At 39.3% G+C, this 22,405-nt stretch overlaps 1 protein-coding gene across 1 annotated transcript in view; it reads right to left on the bottom strand.

Annotated features, from left to right (window-relative positions):
• Window positions 1-13,488, bottom strand: part of LOC134840060 (uncharacterized) — a 38,317-nt gene extending 24,829 nt beyond the window's left edge. Inside the window, exon 1 of the mRNA XM_063855713.1 lies at window positions 13,247-13,488. Coding sequence (XP_063711783.1) covers window positions 13,247-13,456 — 210 coding nt within the window. The 5' untranslated portion in view covers window positions 13,457-13,488. The remainder of the gene's footprint in view (window positions 1-13,246) is intronic.
• Between the last annotated feature and the right edge of the window lie 8,917 nt (window positions 13,489-22,405).

Here is a 22,405-nt window from a genome sequence, read left to right as displayed (position 1 = left end):
GAAAATTTCTATAGTCTAAGAAAAAGCTCCCCCACACCCGGACTGCTCCAAGTGCACGAGAGTAGGGAACAACTTTTCTTCTCAAGTGAGTGTGTATTTGCTTAATACACTCACCGAGGTCTTCCTTTATTTGTTCCCGGATTGCCCGAACTTTCCTATTAAGTAGCTCAAGGCAACCACACAACCAAAATCACAATAAAAAAAAATTTTTTGTTCGGGTACTTCTGATACACCCGATCTAGAATCCAAAGTTGATCACGAATTTCCGGGTCAAGATGGGCTCCTATGATCCTAATAAGCACGCCTAATATCCTAATATGATCTTTATTAAATGGATATTTGCCGTCTCCCAAATTGCCACAGAAGGTTTCCTCAAGTTTCTAACAAGGAGGGTTGCTAAGAAGTTTAAGTCACTCCGGAGGGTTACTTCGGAGGGTTGTTAAGACACTTAGCCTACTTCGGAGGGTTACTTCGGAGGACCTCCAAAATTTTCAAATTTCTGAACCTCACTTAGAAGGGCCTTCAATTAACTTCAGGAAGCGTCAAAACAAGCTAAATTCTCTATGGGGGGCTGTTTTAACTTCTTTGGATGATCTCGTGGAAATTTTCCACTAAGGAGGGTTGCTAAGGGGTTTAGCTGACTCCGGAGGGTTACTTCGGAGGGTTCCCCAAAAATCAAGAAAAAAGGTTATGTTACCGCGATAGAGTCTCCAAAAGCGGTCCACCTGACTTAAAACTAGGTTGGCTGACACGGTCAACCTTCCCAGTTGGATACAAAGGTGTTTTGATAAAATTTTCTGCCGCTCGGAGGGTTACCTGTGATTTGGACCCTCCGAGCCAACAAATTCTAAAAAAATTTTATTTTCCGAGATTGTCAACCCAAAAACGATTAAGGTCCGGAAAAGTGGTCCAAAACGTCGACTTATGGTACCAAAATTATCCCAATCGGTTGGCTAGAGTTTGAGAAATTTCCAAAAACGTGTTTGTCCAAATGGGCTTTTTTCACCACCTATGTAGGTTCTGAAAAACGTTTTCCGCAATTCCTATTGAAAGTGCCTAAAAACAATTAAAATGAGCGTAGTAGCCCTGTACAGCACTGGAATAGTGCAAAAAACCGGATCAAAATTGGTATGGAGACAAAAATTTGGCCAATAACTATCAAATTTGGACCCTCCGATTCCTTCCTTTTCCAATCCTTAAGTCGTTAGCTCTATCTACGGAGCTAGTCGGAGGGTTACTCAAGAATTTTTCTGACAGCCGAGCACGTTATGCTAGCACGCTCCTAACACAAAAAATTTTATTGCTCTAACTCTAAAAACTCAAAAACTCAATCCCCAAAACAGATTGACAAAATTCAGAAAATTATCGAAATTTTGATCAAAAATTTTGGTTTTTTCCAACTTCTACTGAGTCTTCTCTCACGCGGTTTCTCTAGTTAGGGGGATCGAACTACGTAACTTATCCCTATGCAAAAAGCTTTTTGCTGTTCGGAAAAGCTCGGATATCCAAAAATTTGGGGGTCTATAGTTTGTCAAAAATCGATAATTTTCGACAAAATTTGGGTGTTTCTTGGGTCCAATTAGGAGATAAGTAATATATAATAAGGAGAATAACCTATTAGTAGTCGTTAATTAATAGTACTATACCCTCTTTTGCACTAAAATACCCGAATTAAGACCCTTAACTCGGAAATTTGTAATCGATGGAGGGTACAATCGGACCGCGCCAATCGTGCCCCCCACCACTTAAGTTTTAATGAAATAGTACCCAAACGATACTAAAATTGTTTCAACGATACCCAACAGTCGTTGTCGATGTTGTCCCCGATGTCCTTGTTGAGTGTGGAACACATCGGTCAGCTTGCCGCTCTACCCTCCGGTCACCGGCAAAATCACCATTAACGTGCTTAAATACTCAAATTACACTCAAGGGAGGGTATCCAACCCTTCACCAAAACACACAATCTTTCTATCAGAAATGATATAGATCAATCTGAAACAACAACAAATAGGAAGGTCAGATCACATCTCGTCCGAAAATAACATATAAACTGTCACTTTATGTTTTTTACTGTTTTTGGTCTTTTTTGGATTTTTTTACTGTTTTTTGTACTTTTTTGTTTTCAAATAAATTAATTTTTGGCTTTTTCTTGGTTATACACTATTTTTGTTTGGTTTTACGCTTTCTCTTTAATTGTTTTTGGTCCCGGGACCTTGGAACAAGCGGGCTCATGACTTCCCACCTAACCCTCCGGCCCCCGGAATTTTCGGTGTTAACTAAGTTAAAAGCTAAATAGTACTAGACGGACGGTACGCACCTTCCCCCTAGTACAATAACGGTCATTAGGGCCTCTAACTCGGGCATACGCCCGGAGCGGAGGGTTAGTCGCTGAAACGCTTGCTGATCATGATGGTCTTTTGCCTTTGACAGGCCCACCCAGGAGCGCCATAAAAACGTCTATGTAACATTCGCCCAAATACTACACAGCGACGGAGCGTAGAAAAAGTACATATTAACGACTGGCAGGCGTCAGTTACCTTAATTCTACTCGTTTTTCACCGTCTCGACCTTGCCAGTTGATTTTCTGGTCTGTTTAGGGCTAAGTAAAAAGTTACTATTTTTAGGCCATCAGTCAAACGACTTTTGATCAGCTTTCGTTTACATGCGAACACAACCACATAGCTGAGTCTCGGATCCTCAGACTACGTGATTGCTATTAAAAACACGGCTCGAACAACCTATTTTAATATGTTTTTGTGTGACAGTTCTATTTTAAATTCATTGGAGATGGATTGACCCTTTCCTCTTTCTAGCTACTCATATTCTAAAATATCAAATTATACCGGTGTTAATTCAGAGTTCTACGACATCCAAGTAGCTACAAAGTCAGTCTTATATAGTCCCTTCAAAAAAAACAGTCTCTGGGGGACCAAGCCTCCGCTCCCGTAATCCTCCTGAGATAACGTTCTTATCTCCTCCAATTTGTGGCACGGGAGGGTTCCGTGGAATATTCCTTCCCCACTGAAGCTTCCTTCTCCACCAATTTCCACTGCTAAGAGTCTTATCGTGTGTTGTTGCCACGATAAGAGGCTTCGTATTTCTCGTCTCTTGTGCGACCGTTTTCCACAATATTTGTCGTTGTTCTGTTTTTTCGTCCTTTTCAGTCAAAATGGCCGTCTTTTCGTATTTCTGAGAAATATTCACTCTTCAATCGAAATTTTAAAATAAAAATTCTAGAATATTCCTACCCTCCTTCGCAATACTTTTTCGTTACTAAGGCCTTCATTCGTCTTTTTCCGTGTCGCCGGAAGGTTGCACTGTGTCTATCTGGCAGAATGGCACAGATAAAAAATTGTTTGTTGAAATCTCTTCTGACTTTTCTTCAGGCAAATTTCCTAAATTCAAAATTTTACATCTAAATATTTTGAGAATGCGTTAAAATTGTAAATTCAAACTAAAGTTTTAGCATATTTTGTGAATCTTCAGGTTTTAAAAATTCTAAACTATCTGTACAAAATGATCTAAGATCATAAAAATTGTCACACACATCATTACTTCAAAATTTTAAAAATTCAACCAATCATAACTTTACAAATATCACTGAAATTATGTAACAACTATTGTGTAACACTTAAAAACATTTTGTCGCAAATTTCTGAGAGTTTTCTTCATTTTTTTTCCACATTTTCGTTTTGTGGCTAATTTTTATGCTAACATGTAAGTTGTTTCAAATTTTGTTTTTTTTGAAACAACTTACATGTTAGCATAAAAATTAGCCAAAAAACAAAAATGTGAAAATAAAAATGAAAAAAACTTTCAGAAATTTGTGACAAAATGTTTTAAAATGTTACATAAAAATTGTTACATAATTTCAGTGATATTTGTAAAGTTTTGATTGGTTGAATTTTTAAAATTTTGAAGTAATGATGTGTGTGACACTTTTTATGATCTTTGATCATTTTGTACAGATAGTTTAGAATTTTGAACCTGAAGATGTACAAAATGTGCGAAAACGTTTGTTTGAATTTACAATTTTAACGCATTCTCAAAAAAAATTCAAAATATAGTCCAATTGTTGTAGATTTGTTGTAACTAAACAATAATTATTTTCGAATTTTAACAAACCCAGAAAGTATCTCTTAATTTTTGTAAATTCCTGTTTCTTGTTAAAAATCCCCCAATGGTGTAACAGTCATCCGCTTACCTCACAGATAAGTTTAAGAGAAATAGGCCCAATAACCATTGGCTCAAGGTTCAAAGACACTACCTCTAGTAATGTACTACTCCTTTGTAACGTAATTTTAAATTTATTTTTCCCTTGTTTTAGTGGAGAAATCTTTTTAGTTGAAAAATCTTTTTATATTTTACCATGTTAGAATTGAAATGGTCTACATTGTAGCAGCTAGCTCACTCTACCACAGCCTGGAACAACTAAGCAACCCGGAAAAAGAACAATTTCTACCCAAAATTTTGGCTATTCCGGGACTTTCTTTAAACCCGAACACCACGAACCCACAGAAGAACCTCGCAAGCCTACTCTGCAGGGCACCTCTAGCAGAAAAACGTCAAGTGGTGGTGTGGCACGACATCATCATAAATTCTATCAACAGCCACCGCACAAACAATTTCAGATCTTGCACTGCAGAGGAATTGACAGAAATCCTGAAGACACTGACAAATATCAGCGCAATTGTATACTGTCAGAGAAACGGTACACCGGATATCAGGAACCAGCTGATCAGCTCGGTTATTTTTGTCATTCCTAATACAAAGTGTCTCATTTCAAAGAGGAAGAGAAGAACGGAGCTGGTCAACGAATATCAGGCACTGCACCAGGACATCCAACTGGAGCTAAAGTCTTTGAGGATTGTGTTGAAACACCAAGACAACCTGCCAGCTGTCTTGTCCAAGCTTCGTTCAAACACGAAAAAGAAATCTCAATCGAGAAGGAGGGCGGAGAAAAGAAGACTGGTGAACATAGGCGAAGCAACTAATGGTCGGACTGACGAGGAGGCTTCAAGGGAGAGGGTGAGTGAAACTTGTGGTATTTGAGTTGCTTTGTGTCACGTGAGGTTTATTCCTCGTGGCCTGCAAACCAATGAGCACAGTTGTACTCCCACCTCCATTCTTGATTTGGACTTTGAAAAACAAACTCATTTGGAAATTAGTCCGTGATTATGCGTCCATATATGTTAAGTTTATCAACTGTCACCAACGTGTTAAATTTTTGAGAGTTTGTCTAGAAAACGACTTTATACCTGATTTTTTGAGGTTCAGGGTACCGGAAAATGGGGTGTTTTCGAACCAAGCGGTACACAGTTTTCAGACAAAACTTCTAAGAACGGAGATAAACAAGGCAAGGACAGATGAGAAAAAGGTTGAAGTCAAACTAGAAAGGGCGAGAGGCGCAGTGCAGAGGGGTGTAAATGAGAAGTTTTGGCCTTCGGTAATTAAATATTTAAGTCTTAGGGGACAAAGACAAACAGCAACAGTCAAAGAGACCCATCGGAAGAAGCTAATGAAACTATCAGAAAGGCAAGACCGACCTCTAGGGAAGCAAGGTGAGGGTTCGGTAAGAGCTCTTGATGATGTTGAATTACCAAATTGGGTACAAAAAGTGTTGGCATTAGGGCCAAAGCATCCCGTCAGGGATAAATTTAATGAGACACACTTTCTCGCCGACATTGACATCTTTCTATCGGATCTCAAAAATCGTAAAGTCCCCGGGGAGGCCCTTTGTGAGATCGAAGCTGTGGCAAAAGCCTATGCTAAGAGGGTGAAACAAACACCATCTGACAAAAGCGTTGAGAAGGCCCGAAAGTATCTGAAGAGTAATGGATTAGTTGCGGTACCGTATGACAAAGGCGTGGGTTTTTTGTGTAATGAGAAAGGACACCTACGAGAACAAGTTGTCGGATACATTAGATTCAAATCAATTCAGCAAAAGTAAAGGAACAAGTGATGCGATTGTTTTGAAGATAGAAAGAGACATCAATAAGGAGTTGTTGGCTATGAGGAAAAAAGATGAAATAAGTGAGAGTCTCTACACAAGGATGAGGTCTACTGGGGGGCAGCCCGGCAGGCTTTATGGGTTGGCGAAAGTGCATAAAGTGAACACCCCATTAAGACCGGTCCTCTCCTTGCCTGGTAGCTCTTATTATAACTCGAACAAAGTTCTTGCTAAATTTTCGAGAAAATTGAGGCCGCAAACATCGAAACCAACTGACTAGATGCGAGAAAAATCTTAGAGAGCACTAATCTTGAGCCCAATGAAAACTTGATATCTCTAGATGTGAAGAGTTTGTACACAAATGTTCCACTGAAAGAAGCGATAGACATAGCTCTGAGAAAACTGTATGAGCAAGATGAACCATCATCAATTGCTAGGAAAACCATGAAGAGACTGTTGAACATGGCAGTTAGTCAAGTCCATTTCAAGTGCAATGAAACATGGTACGTTCAGAAAGATGGTTTGGCAATGGGGGCATCTCTTGCCATTATTTTAGCAAATCTTTGGCTGAAGCAGTACGAAACTGCACTATCAAGGGATATTCCCAAAATGTTTTTGCCCGAGAAAGATCTTCACGGAATATGTCCCGAGTGCAATAAGAAAGTCACGTACAGGTCAAAAGGTGTAGAATGTGAATGCTGTTTGAACTGGTATCACGTAAAATGCGGTGATATATCAGATGATGAGTATCGAAATATAAGTGAAACCGTCTGGTACTGCAGACAATGCATCGCAATTAGGGAGAAAAATAAGTCAGGGCAACAATCTAAATTGTTTCTCCGTTACGTTGATGATATAGTGAGAACAGTGAAGGGTGATCCTGAAAAAGTGCTACGGGCTGCAAACTTACTACATCCAAACTTACAGTTCACAATAGAGACACCAAACACAAACGGAACTTTGGCATTTTTGGATTTACAAATTAGTATTGACAAAAGCAGGAAAATTAGCTGTGGGTGGTATCAAAAACCAACAGATACAGGTACCATACTCAATTTTAGAAGCTGCGCCCCCTTCAGTACAAGAGAAGTGTGATTGAAGGAACTGTTCGCCGGGTTTTCCGCAGTACGTCAACATGGGAAGAATATGATAAAGCCATGAAAATCAACCGTGAGCAGTGGTTGGATAACCAATATCCGGAAAGTTGATCGTCGCGGGTTGCATCCCATGCCCTTGAAAAGATCATCAGCGAGGGCAAAAACAAAAAGAACATGGCTGAGAAAAAGAAGCCCTGTGATTATAGCAGTGATTCACCACCCATCTTGATGGTCCAATATAGGGGGAATCACAGTCAGACATTAGCAAAAAAAAGTGTGCGATATCACCAATGCGCTGATAATATTCACGACGAGGAAATTGAAAACTTGTATGCCCTCTCCAAAATCCTCTTTTTCCAGAGAACTGAAATCAAAAGTGGTGTACAGACTTGAATGTTGTGGGTGCAAATCCATCTATGTTGGCCAGACGGTCCGACATCTCACCACAAGGATTGAGGAACACCGAAAAGAGGATACCCCAGTTGGACAGCATATAAGGCAGTGTGGTAGTGAGCGTGGTAAGTCTGAGTTTAATTGGAAAATAATCGACCAGGCGTCCAGCAGCATCAAGTTACTTACATTAGAGGCCCTGCACAATAGGAAAGAGAGACCGGCAATTAACACGCGCGACGAGTTTAGAAGTAAGGAGCTGACACTAAGGCTATAGTTCCAGAATCGAAAAATTCTGGCTAAAACAACAAAATTTTGAAACAACTTACATGTTAGCATAAAAATTAGCCACAAAACGAAAATTTAAAAACAAAAATGAAGAAAACTTTCAGAAATTTGTGACAAAATGTTTTAAAATGTTACATAAAAATTGTTACATAATTTCAGTGATATTTGTAAAGTTTTGATTGGTTGAATTTTTAAAATTTTGAAGTAATGATGTGTGTGACACTTTTTATGATCTTTGATCATTTTGTACAGATAGTTTAGAATTTTGAACCTGAAGATGTACAAAATGTGCGAAAACGTTTGTTTGAATTTACAATTTTAACGCATTCTCAAAAAAAATTCAAAATATAGTCCAATTGTTGTAGATTTGTTGTATCTAAACAATAATTATTTTCGAATTTTAAGAAACCCAGAAAGTATCTCTTAATTTTTGTAAATTCCTGTTTCTTGTTAAAAATCCCCCAATGGTGTAACAGTCATCCGCTTACCTCACAGATAAGTTTAAGAGAAATAGGCCCAATAACCATTGGCTCAAGGTTCAAAGACACTACCTCTAGTAATGTACTACTCCTTTGTAACGTAATTTTAAATTTATTTTTCCCTTGTTTTAGTGGAGAAATCTTTTTAGTTGAAAAATCTTTTTATATTTTACCATGTTAGAATTGAAATGGTCTACATTGTAGCAGCTAGCTCACTCTACCACAGCCTGGAACAACTAAGCAACCCGGAAAAAGAACAATTTCTACCCAAAATTTTGGCTATTCCGGGACTTTCTTTAAACCCGAACACCACGAACCCACAGAAGAACCTCGCAAGCCTACTCTGCAGGGCACCTCTAGCAGAAAAACGTCAAGTGGTGGTGTGGCACGACATCATCATAAATTCTATCAACAGCCACCGCACAAACAATTTCAGAGCTTGCACTGCAGAGGAATTGACAGAAATCCTGAAGACACTGACAAATATCAGCGCAATTGTATACTGTCAGAGAAACGGTACACCGGATATCAGGAACCAGCTGATCAGCTCGGTTATTCTTGTCATTCCTAATACAAAGTGTCTCATTTCAAAGAGGAAGAGAAGAACGGAGCTGGTCAACGAATATCAGGCACTGCACCAGGACATCCAACTGGAGCTAAAGTCTTTGAGGATTGTGTTGAAACACCAAGACAACCTGCCAGCTGTCTTGTCCAAGCTTCGTTCAAACACGAAAAAGAAATCTCAATCGAGAAGGAGGGCGGAGAAAAGAAGACTGGTGAACATAGGCGAAGCAACTAATGGTCGGACTGACGAGGAGGCTTCAAGGGAGAGGGTGAGTGAAACTTGTGGTATTTGAGTTGCTTTGTGTAACGTGAGGTTTATTCCTCGTGGCCTGCAAACCAATGAGCACAGTTGTACTCCCACCTCCATTCTTGATTTGGACTTTGAAAAACAAACTCATTTGGAAATTAGTTCGTGATTATGCGTCCATATATGTTAAGTTTATCAACTGTCACCAACGTGTTAAATTTTTGAGAGTTTGTCTAGAAAACGACTTTATACCTGATTTTTTGAGGTTCAGGGTACCGGAAAATGGGGTGTTTTCGAACCAAGCGGTACACAGTTTTCAGACAAAACTTCAAAGAACGGAGATAAACAAGGCAAGGACAGATGAGAAAAAGGTTGAAGTCAAACTAGAAAGGGCGAGAGGCGCAGTGCAGAGGGGTGTAAATGAGAAGTTTTGGCCTTCGGTAATTAAATATTTAGGTCTTAAGGGACAAAGACAAACAGCAACAGTCAAAGAGACCCATCAGAAGAAGCTAATGAAACTATCAGAAAGGCAAGACCGACCTTACAAAAAAAATGCAATTCGTCTCAACAAGGATAAAAAATTGTTTTTGAAATCTCTTCTGACTTTTCTTCAGGCAAATTTCCTAAATTCAAAATATAGTCCAATTGTTGAAGATTTGTTGTAAATAAAAAATCATTATTTTCGAATTTTAACAAACCCAGAAATTATCTCTCAATTTTTGTAAATTCTTGTTTCATGTTAAAAACGAAACACCAACATTACCATGACACAATAAGAAGACCATTTCCACAAAGTATTTAGCACTACTAATCAGGAGGCACAAAATCACACCACTGAATACAATATTGGGAGCCACGACTAATTTTTACATCCTGGGAACGTAGCTGTACCTAAAAGAGAACAGACCTTAACCAGAACTAACAGAAGTATTGAGAAAATCCCCCAACGGTGTAACAGTCGTCCGCTTACCTCACAGATAAGTTTAAGAGAAATAGGCCCAATAACCATTGGCTCAAGGTTCAGGGAGATGTTACAGCTTAAAGGTTACCACCAAATTTCCCCCCAGTCTAGAAAAAAGAACTTCCCCGTGTGTTCGATCGATCAATGTCATCTCAAATCGATTACGAATCGATCATGTCATCTCACGTTTATCGCGGCTATTGAAACAAGAAGTCAATAAAATCAGAAGACTCCAATCATAATTTCAGGAAACTTGATTGGAATTTCTTCTAGTATAAAACTGGTATTCGCAATTTTACGGAAATAATCCATTCGATTAGAGCTGTCTTGTTCTCGACAGAGAACATCGCGAATTCCTGCGATAAAAAATTATCGCTGGGCATGAGAGAACCTTGAATGGGCAGGTAGACAAGTGAAGTTTCCCAATGGTCCAGAACAATAAAACTTCTTGAGTTAAAACTACTTATTTCCTAAACTTCCCGAGTTACTTCACTAACACTATTTATTTAATTCTAGAGTCGCGACACTATGTGAGTATTTAAGTTAATTTCCTGAGGGTAATTTTAAACAGTCATGTTGAAACAAGGCGGGTTTTAGGTTGATCCATCTGAATTGGATCAAAAATACACTGTCCAATAAAAACTAATGCTCTAATTAAAATTTCATCCAAGTTTCTAGCCGTGTTCGCTTGTTCTAGGTATCTAGCGATTTTGTTTCTATGATGGGGTTTTTGGTAGTGGCCTTTAAGCTGTAAAACGATTTTATAGTCCCATGTCTTGAACGATCCGATTTGGCTCGGACAGAATGAGGTACACATCACGAGAGATAGTGCCAATGGCTGTAGGGCCTTTTTTCTCAGCCTCATACGTGACAGAAGCGGACGACTGTTACTTTGTGTGTTTTGGCGCTTCTGGTTGTCTTACGACATCATGACTACGGGATAAAACCCACTTGACGCAGCTCCGTGCTACATGCCCTTTCTAGAGTACCGGTGATACGGTTCAAATGGAACGTGTCCACCTTCTGGTCGTACCCTGATAGCTTTTTGGGCAAACTTGGAAAAATTTTCTCGATACGCTTTCAGATACGAGGCTTAGCTAACCGAGTATGGGGGGCACTAGAGAAACAAAAAACGTGCGAAAAACTTAAGATGAAACAAAAATACAAAAAAAGACGAGAAAATGAAGGAAAAACCAGAAAGAACTGTAACATTTGCCCGGAAGTACATATCGACGGAAAATAAAGGTAGGTTCTAAAACTACCGACTAGTGTATAAACATAGCTCTAGATGCTTTTCAACGTCTTTACCAAAGCCAGTTCTTTTGGTGGTCTTTCTAGCATCGGGTCGACAAAAACGTTACTGCTTTCGGCTTCGGTCAAAACACTCAAATTAACTTAATTATATGCAAGTATAGTGAGCTCATGGCTGGGTCTCAGTATCCCCAGACCACGAGGTCACTCCTAAAAACAGAGCTACTACTATTTATTATATTACTATTGTTTTTGTTCAGTAGATAAAAATCATCATCTGCATCGAAGATGGATCAACCCTTTCCCTCAACTCCTAGCTTCTCATTATCTGAAAATGAATCCGGATGTTAATTAAATTCAATTCAGGACATGACCAGGAAGCTAAAAATTTATATAAAACAGTTTGAGTTTTGGGCCCGAGACCCCTCCGGATTCTGGAATCGGGGAAATAACGTCCTTATTTTTTTGGAAAGCCTGGATACGTCATCCCAACACCCTTCCTGGTTCGTGCGAATTGCTCTGTAACGATTGTAGCGGCACAATCGTTACAATTTTTGAGCAATTTCTGACAATTTCTAATTCTATTTGTCGTTGTTTCTTCGTAGTTGTTTCCACTGCAACTATTGTTGTTCTGATTTTCTTCTGGTTTTTCTCCAAAGTGGCCGTTTCAGCATTTCTCAGAAATGTGACGTCACAATTCGCCTCAAAAAAGTATAATCGGAATATCTCAAATTTGAGAGTGAACAAAGACATAAAAAAACATCGATTCATTAAAAGTTTTAGTTTTGGAATGGACGTATAGTGGGCAATTAATTTGGCTATATTCTGAAAAATATTAAAAATTTCTTCCTCTTCTTCGAATGCACTTCACTTATGAATGAAAGCACAACTATAGTTTTTTAAATACAAATAAAAATGGCAAACTGCGGAAGTGTGGGCTATAAATTTTTTGCTACTAGGCTGGGAGCTAATACCCTGAAACTGCCTGAAACATAAATACTAGTGCGTAACTTGCATATCCGGTGCTTCAAACAGACTTATGAATGTGAAAATTGCTTATATATGAAACATCTGAAAAAACCACGAGATTAAAGTCAACCGCAAGAAAAAACAGGGGTAAACAACAACGCTTACTATTTCGTAAATTCAACAGTTTGAAAACAAATTCAACTTAACCGTTTTTTTTTTCAACTAAATCTGTTGGAAATTTCGAGTTTTTTCGGAAATTTCTCAAAAATCAGAAACATCACAACACGAAATATGAACGTTATTGAGCAGACAAATTTTGAGGCAAGACATGCAGCCCCCGAGCTAACCCTGACAGCGCCCCACTATAGTCACTATAATAAAATAATGTATAGATTGATATAGATAGATGGATGAACCCCCCCCCCTTTTACCCAACACTCAATGGTGGAATTTAACTACAGCTTTACATTCGGTTCATATAATTAGCTCAGCAGTGACAAACTTAAAAATTGAAAAATTCTCAAGCATTGCAACATACGATATAACTTAAAAAAACTAAATTACAAAAGAGGCCCTTCCGTTTAGTTGCGGTAAGTGCACAAGCTAAATAGGGCCATACCAGCGTTTTAAAAATGCATATATATCAGCAAACTGTATCATTTTATCAATGAAGTCATAAATCAGCTTTAAATGCATCGTCGTAATGTTAATTTATCTTAGCCGTCCTTCGTCTACAATAGCGCTAATGGAGTTGTCGATAAATTAAACTTTGCGCAGCGATCTGCACCCCCTTATATAAAGTATAGAGCTCTTTCTATGTATTTTAGTTCTTATGCATTTCTTCGATATAACTTAAACGGCAAAAATTCCTTCGTCAAACCAAAAATGCAAAAGCGATATGAAAAAATTTTAACATTGTTAGATAGTTAAGCCCGCATTTAAATAAAGGATAGATAGACTCAACCAAAACCGAAACTGACACAATAAAATACAATGTAGTCATTACAAGGTTTCTTTTCAAAAGGAAATCATAACTTTTTTCTGAATTACTTTAAAAGCGTCTGATAATTGTTGATTATAAGCACGTCTAGCCATTTCAAGGGATTCATCCTCTGGTCCTCTATCCTCATAGTCTGAATCGCCATCAATAGACAGTTTCCGAAGTTTAGGGGCATCATTTTTCACATTTTTTTGGAGCGATGAGCTGACTGGTTCGTCTTTTGATGACGACTGCAAATTTGAGCTACTAGGATTACTCATTCTCTTTTACTATCTATTCAGGTGGCATTCTGTTATCTGAAACGGAAAAACCCAAAAAATAATATCGTTCGGCCACCAGAAATTTTATTCTAAATATAACGTTTTTCCCATTTAATCCCTCCCAGCCTAGCAAAAATAGATGGCGTGACTCGAGCGGACAAAAACGTCTACAAAAGTCCTTTAAAAAAATAAATTATTAATTCCTTAGAACTATGAAGAGGTACACCTCAAGGGACAATCATGTGCCTGCTTTTAGTGAAACTATACGTTAATGATTTTGGATTTCATGTACTTATTGAAACCAAATTATAACAGAATGCAGACGATTATTAAGTAATCAATACTTGCCAAGAGTCCGTTTCAGCTTTATCAAGACCGCAACAAACTCGATTATATTAGTCTAATTTCTTTCAGAGCCATAAACTCATGCTGAACGCTTCAAAAACCGAGTTTATTTCGTTCTGCAAAAAAATGCAATTCGTCTCAACAAGGATAAAAAATTGTTTTTTGAAATCTCTTCTGACTTTTCTTCAGGCAAATTTCCTAAATTCAAAATATAGTCCAATTGTTGAAGATTTGTTGTAAATAAAAAATCATTATTTTCGAATTTTAACAAACCCAGAAATTATCTCTCAATTTTTGTAAATTCTTGTTTCATGTTAAAAACGAAACACCAACATTACCATGACACAATAAGAAGACCATTTCCACAAAGTATTTAGCACTACTAATCAGGAGGCACAAAATCACACCACTGAATACAATATTGGGAGCCACGACTAATTTTTACATCCTGGGAACGTAGCTGTACCTAAAAGAGAACAGACCTTAACCAGAACTAACAGAAGTATTGAGAAAATCCCCCAACGGTGTAACAGTCGTCCGCTTACCTCACAGATAAGTTTAAGAGAAATAGGCCCAATAACCATTGGCTCAAGGTTCAGGGAGATGTTACAGCTTAAAGGTTACCACCAAATTTCCCCCCAGTCTAGAAAAAAGAACGTCCCCATGTGTTCGATCGATCAATGTCATCTCAAATCGATTACGAATCGATCATATCATCTCACGTTTATCGCGGCTATTGAAACAAGAAATCAATAAAATCAGAAGACTCCAATCATAATTTCAGGAAACTTGATTGGAATTTCTTCTAGTATAAAACTGGTATTCGCAATTTTACGGAAATAATCCATTCGAGTAGAGCTGTCTTGTTCTCGACAGAGAACATCGCGAATTCCTGCGATAAAAAAATTATCGCTGGGCATGAGAGAACCTTGAATGGGCAGGTAGACAAGTGAAGTTTCCCAATGGTCCAGAACAATAAAACTTCTTGAGTTAAAACTACTTATTTCCTAAACTTCCCGAGTTACTTCACTAACACTATTTATTTAATTCTAGAGTCGCGACACTATGTGAGTATTTAAGTTAATTTCCTGAGGGTAATTTTAAACAGTCATGTTGAAACAAGGCGGGTTTTAGGTTGATCCATCTGAATTGGATCAAAAATACACTGTCCAATAAAAACTAATGCTCTAATTAAAATTTCATCCAAGTTTCTAGCCGTGTTCGCTTGTTCTAGGTATCTAGCGATTTTGTTTCTATGATGGGGTTTTTGGTAGTGGCCTTTAAGCTGTAAAACGATTTTATAGTCCCATGTCTTGAACGATCCGATTTGGCTCGGACAGAATGAGGTACAAATCACGAGAGATAGTGCCAATGGCTGTAGGGCCTTTTTTCTCAGCCTCATACGTGACAGAAGCGGACGACTGTTACTTTGTGTGTTTTGGCGCTTCTGGTTGTCTTACGACATCATGACTACGGGATAAAACCCACTTGACGCAGCTCCGTGCTACATGCCCTTTCTAGAGTACCGGTGATACGGTTCAAATGGAACGTGTCCACCTTCTGGTCGTACCCTGATAGCTTTTTGGGCAAACTTGGAAAAATTTTCTCGATACGCTTTCAGATACGAGGCTTAGCTAACCGAGTATGGGGGGCACTAGAGAAACAAAAAACGTGCGAAAAACTTAAGATGAAACAAAAATACAAAAAAAGACGAGAAAATGAAGGAAAAACAAGAAAGAACTGTAACATTTGCCCGGAAGTACATATCGACGGAAAATAAAGCTAGGTTCTAAAACTACTGACTAGCGTATAAACATAGCTCTACATGCTTTTCACCGTCTCTTACAAAGCCAGTTCTTTTGGTGTTCTTTCTAATATCGGGTCGACAAAAACGTTACTGCTTTCGGCTTCGGTCAAAACACTCAAATTAAATTAATTATATGCAAGAATGGTGAACTCATGGCTGGGTCTCAGTATCCCCAGACCACGAGGTCACTCCTAAAAACAGGGCTACTACTATTTATTATATTAGGATTGTTTTTGTTAGGTAGATAAAAATCATCATCTCCATCGAAGATGGATCAACCCTTTCCCTCAACTCCTAGCTTCTCATTATCTGAAAATGAATCCGGATGTTAATTAAATTCAATTCAGGACATGACCAGGAAGCTAAAAAATTATATAAAATAGTTTAAGTGTTGGGCCCGAGACCCCTCCGGATTCTGGAATCCGGGGAAATAACATACTTATTTTTTTTGGGAAGGCTGGACACGTCATCCCAACACCCTTCCTGGTTCGTGCGAAATGCTCTGTAACGATTGTAGCGACACAATCGTTACAACTTTGAGCGGTTTCTGACAATTTCCAATTCCATCTGTCGTTATTTCTTCGTAGTTGTTTCCACTGCACCTATTGTTGTTCTGATTTTCTTCTGGTTTTTCTCCAAAATGGCCGTTTCAGCATTTCTCAGAAATGTGACGTCACAATTCGAAATTTTAAAAATTCAAAATACCAGAAATTTCTGACATTCATGATTTGTCTAATCGTTTAATTGACAATGCTAATCCATTAAAACCATTAATCTTCCAGGTCAGATGTTCTTTTCTGGTCGATAAAAATTCGAATACGAAATTGCATTTTCGTACATTCTGGTCGAATGTCACAAACTGAAAATTCAACAGTGACTTTGTTTCGGGATTAGAGTGCTCAGACCTTTATATAAATTGATAGTATACTTACTATTCGGGGCGTTGAAAAGTTCTTTAGATAGCCTTGCAACATCGGAGAAAAGCTGGGAAACTTCACTGGAGAAGGTGACCAGTTGGATAGTGATAGGGTTCGGTGATCTGAGTCCTGGGAATCAAGAGCAAAAACTACCAATAGTAAGACCATTGCAGTTTAAACACCGGAGAAGATCACCGGAGAAGGGTTATTTGGTCAAACGGGTATCGTTAAAACCCACTTTCTTCTATAAGAGATAGATATAAGAGTGATCAGGCGGCACCCCAAAGTTTTTTCTGGAGCAAAAGGGTTCTACGGGTTTGCTCTTGAGTGCTTTACCACCCATCGCGCTTAAAGAGTGTTTCAATTTAAGTGCGGATCTAGAAAGGGGGAGGGTTAGAAAGGGTGGTTGGTTAAGATAAAAGGTTGTGATTTAAAGTTGTAAAAAAAGGGACCTAATTTTTGTAACCATACAATCGACATCGTCGATTTTGTCACTGTAGATTAACCAGAGTCAGTACTGACCACAAAAAAGATTGAAAACAGGAGTTGGAACGCGAGGGTACCCAATAGTAAACTCGAGATAAGGTAGGTGGTCTGGCCGGATCGGTTGGTGATATCTTTTGTTTTAGAGATTTCAGAACACTTTTGAGTTTTTATCGGCGATTTTCAAAAAGAATTGGTACATTTTCGAGACAATCAGACTTAATTTTAAATGACTTTCAATCATAAGCTGGAGTAGTAAAATCGATCTGTTTTTTCAATTGCAATTGATTGAGGGAACGCTGGACATTTTGGAGACATTCAGATCAATTTTTATTAAGAATATTGGGAAAAAGGGAATTTTACACAAGTTCCTGAGACATTCCTGGGACGCTAAACCAACTGCCCAACACTGGTTTGTTGGAGTCCTGGTAAGCTAAAACAACTGCTTATTACTTGAGTCCTCGGAAGCTAAATCAACTGATCAACGCCGGTTTGCTGGAGTTGTGGGAAGCTAAAACAACTGCCCAAAACTTGAGTCCGGGAATGCAAGAAACAACTGCCCAACACTACATCTACGTGAATCCTGGGATGCTAGATCAATTTCCCAACACTGGTTTGCTGAAGTCTTGGGAAGTTAAACCAACTGCCCAACACTAGAGTCCTGGGAAGCTAAATCAACTGCCCAACACTCGAGTCCTGGGAAGCTAAATCAACTGCCTCACACTTGAGTCCTGGTAAGCAATATCAACAGCTCAACGCTTGAGTGTTGGGAGGCTACATCAACCGACCAACACTTGAGTCCTTGGAAGTTAAATCAACTGCCCAATACTTGGGTCCGGGGAAGCTAAATCAACTGCCCAACACTAACATAAATAAGTCTTGGGGAGCTAAAAAAAGTTCCTAACACTAGTGGACTTGCGTCGTGGGACGCTAAAACAACTTCCCCCCACTTGAGTCCTACAAACAAGATCAACTGCTCAACGCTTGAGTGTTGGGAGGCTAAATCAACCGACCAACACTTGAGTCCTGGGAAGTTAAATCAACTGCCAATACTTGGGTCCTGGGAAGTTAAATCAACAGTCCAACACTAACAGAAATATGTCTTGGGGTGCTAAAACAAGATCCCAACACTAGATGACTTGCGTCGTGGGAAGCTAAAACAATTGCCCAACACTAACGGACTTGAGTCATGTGAAGCTAAAACAAGTGCCCAAAACTAACGAAGTTAAGTCTTGAAAGTTTAAAACAATTACCCAACACTAACGGACTTGAGTGTTGGGAAGCTAAAACAATCGCCCAAAACTAACGGAATTGAGTCATGGGAAGCTGAAGCAATTGCCCAACACTAACGGAGTTAAGTCTTGGGAAGCTAAAACAAGTGCCCATTACTAGAAGGCTTAAGTCTTGAAAAGCTAAGACAACTGCCCAACACTAGAGGAATTAAGTCTCGGGAAGCTCAAGAAGCTAGCCAAGACCGGCGTTTTTAATGGTTGAGGCAAGCTAACGCAAAACCCACAACAAATACTTGGAATAGGACAATCTAAGAAATTTAAGATCTAAACTGGACTGGTAAATAGACTTTAAACTGATGTTAGATAATTAAAAAAGGTTATAGATTTTTTCTTTTAATTATCATCATTTTATTAACATCTGTATATAGACGAAAGAGTACATAGACTTAAATTGTAAATAGAGAACATGAAGAAAACAAGAGTGTCAATACTGGAAAAAGCCAGAGTCGGGCCAAGGCACAGTTGCCCAATAGGACAGACAAAACCGACACCGGTGACAACAATCCGAGATTAAAAAGGAGAAATGTTTTAGTTAGCCTGGTGAAAATGTGGAGTAACAAAGAAGGGCAAGAGTCAAAGGATGCAATTGAAGAAAAACTTGAGAAACGGAAGAACGCACCCGTGGCAGAGGTTGATCTAGAGACACCTGAACAAAGTAATGATGACGTCGCGAATAAAACGACAGAATCAACACCAATGCCGACAAAAAGAGGAGGCCGAAAATAAAACAGGAAATAACAGCTGGGACAAGCAAAAGTAAGACCTATGGGACGTTTTCCGAATACTAACGGAGGCTGGCGAATGAGGGGAACAAAGCACCAGAACCGTGGGGAAAAAGAGTGACACAATCGGATCTGCAACAGAATCAAAGATACCGCCAGTGGAGATGTGAGACTCGATTCGAAAATTAGAACAGATAGATAGAAGACTAAAGTGCGGCGAGGAAGACCAAGAAGAACTAAAGAGGGAGGTCAGATATAACAAAAATGAAAACCTTGATAACTACTTCACTATGGCGAGGACAACTGAAGAGAAAATACAACAAATGGCTGAAAGAGAAGAAACGACTGACAAAGAACGGTGGAAGTCCATCAAGAAGGATATGGAAGAAATGAAAAAACGGTATGGAATCTTAGAAGACAAAGTCTGGAGACGAGATTGAAAACCTTGAGCGGAGACGAAGCACAGAGTTCCTGTGCCATAAGGCAAAATTGGATGCGCTCTTGAGAAGTCCTATTAATCAGGATAAAGCGATAGCAGAGAAAATTTGGGGAACCGCATGGTAGGAAACAAGAATCCACTCCATTGCCCCAGATCCACAATGTCATAGGATTGGAAACAGAAAAGTCAGCAACAAAAGGAAGCGAATGTGCACGCGAGTGTAGGACCAGACGCCATGGAATGGACAAACACCTGGGAAATGATGAACAAAACAGTTGAGGCAATTGCCACGAGAAACACGAGAGACACGAGATTCGAGCGAATAAGGAGGCGGCAAATCGAGAAAGACCTTCAAGAAACCAAAAGAGTTTACAGATGATTTAGATAGTTGCATTGACACATGGGTCGAGGTGATTAGGCTACATCTAGAGCAAGACAACTTGAAAAATGAAAAACAAGCCTGCACTTTGATACTAAGCAATCTGGAGGGCACAGCACTGAAGTGCGTGGTTGCCAAGAAGGAAGAAGAACGTGATACAGCGGACAAGATTTGTGAAATACTGTTGAATCGTTTCGGCACTGGAAAGAAGGGGCATCAAGCTATGATGAGGTTTGAGAAAAGGTGACCAAAGGATGACGAATCGATTGATCGATTTCCGGATGACCCAGAGAGCTTGAGAAGAAGAAGTGATCCGGAGGAGTCAACCAACAGGAGGAGCTCTAAAATTGCTTCGAAATTGTCGGGGTGAAGATTGACGACTTGAGAACAAGTTTGGCAACCTATTATACGCTCTCAAAAGAAAATGCACCAACCTCAGAAGAGATGAGACAGTAATCTAAAGATTAGAAGTGAATTAAACGAAAGAAGTATTCATTTTCGGAGAACCGAAAAGGTGAGCCAGCAGCAAAGGTATGGACGATATGGACAAACGCAGGTCATGTGCAAACTCTCGGTCGGCAGATCATCACGTAGCGGATAGCGCCTCTTACAAAAAAGGTATGAAAAGCCTGGGTTATGCACCAGATGAGGACGAAATTAGCCAGATGGAAGAACATGAACTCTACAGTGGCTTGATAATCATGATTGGCGCTAGATGTTTCTTCTGTAAACAGGAAATTGACTTCAGAGTGGATTGTCCACTGTTTTGGGAAGCAGAATCACCCAAAACACAAGTTAGCGCGGCAGTGCAAAACATCACAAAAAGACAGGGTGAGAGTGACTTGCAGAACAAGGACGTAATAAAAGATGAACTATCAACGAAATCTATTAAAAGGGTTAACCTAAAACGTAACCGAAACAAATGGAAGGGGTAAAAATCAGAGGTGCGCTGGAGATAAAATTCCAGAAAGCAGCGGCAGAAGTAATAAATAAGCTGAAACAAGATTTGTCAATAAAGTATATTGAACAGAGGCTGACAGAGGAAACAGAAAAAAAACAAAGAGATGAGGTATTGTCAGCAGCAAGAGCAGAACCTAAGACAGATGACAGTTTAAAGATCAGTAGCAACTGCAATACCTTGAAAATGGAGACAGGGAAACTTTTTGGGCGACGAAAATTGGAGCAAAGATAATGTCAATATTCACCGTATGTGGTCAGGAAGTAATGAGGAACCTAAGCGAACCAAGTGACCAAACTCTGATGCACATAGACTTATAGGCGGAATAATTGCGCGCCATTAGTCCTCAAACTCGATCAAAAGCAATCAGAGCATTACTGGCAAGAGGCAGTGGAAAAACGATAGAGCAGACAGCAGGTACACCGAGGCGTATGGAGCACACGAGGTTATGCTAAATATAGATGGAATCAACCTTTGTACAACGACGATGATAACTTGTGAAGATGACTTGGCGTGCCAAATTTTGTGGATCGAGAGGAGCTCAAGGTGTGGCAAATTGGACACTGCGCAATGGTTGAAGAAGACACTACGCATTTGGGCACAGAAGCGGACATGTCTGCTCATGTACTGGACATAAATGGAAAAAAGACGCCTTTAAAGGGGTTAATAGATACGGGAACTGTCTTGAGCGTGATACCAATAGGAACATGGTGAGGGATGAGATTTGACAAAGATGATCTGATAGAGTCCAGAATCCGGCTGCCAGCGGCAAATAAAGGGGCGCTAATATTTCTGGGCAGCTTTAAATTGGGGGAACGCAATTTGTGGATGAGCTTTCTTGTAGTGGAAAATCTAGATGAATCAGATCGATTCATTTTGGGCAGGGATTTTATCAGGACTTTTAATGTATCAATAAATCCTATTAATGCGATGTTCAGGCGTCGAAATCCGGAAAAGTAGTTTGTAATAAAACCAGTAAATTTGATAATGACACAGCTTGAGAACGAAGCACTACAATGAACTCAGTGATAATAAACAGGTATGTGTAGTGCTAAACCCAAGTAGCCAAAGTGCTGCTATTTTAGGAAGATCATTCTGGATCACCAAGAGTGGACTCTTCGTCAGTGTCATGTTGAATACTCCTGATGTACCATTCTGATTACTAAATTATGATATGATCAAACCATCCAAATCACCGTGGGTGTGCGGAGTGCTGATTACTAAAAAGAAAGGAGATCTATTGAGACTTTTTTGTAACTTTCGATATCTGAAATCCGTCACGGTGAAGGATGCCTATCCAATACCGACAGTAGACGAGAGCCTTTCAAAATTGGGGGATGCAAAGTTTTTCACAAGTTTTGATCTAAGATCCGCTTTTTGCAGGTACCACTTATAAAAGAAGATAGGGAGAAAACGGGAATTGCTTGCGAGCTTGGACTGTTCCAATGGAAGAAGATGCCATTCTACCTATGCAATGCGAGAGCCACATTCTAGAGACTGATGTCACAAGCACTGACGAGAAAAACAAAGAAATATAGAAACTTGGTACCGTGTTACGTGGAAGATAGTTTGATTGCGACGCCAACCCTTGAGGATCACACCAAGCG

This window comes from Symsagittifera roscoffensis, chromosome 2 (assembly GCF_963678635.1).
Source record: "Symsagittifera roscoffensis chromosome 2, txSymRosc1.1, whole genome shotgun sequence".
NCBI classification, from domain to species: Eukaryota; Metazoa; Xenacoelomorpha; order Acoela; family Convolutidae; genus Symsagittifera; species Symsagittifera roscoffensis.
Note: the sequence above shows the minus strand (reverse complement) of the source record. Positions and strands in the feature narration are given on the sequence as shown.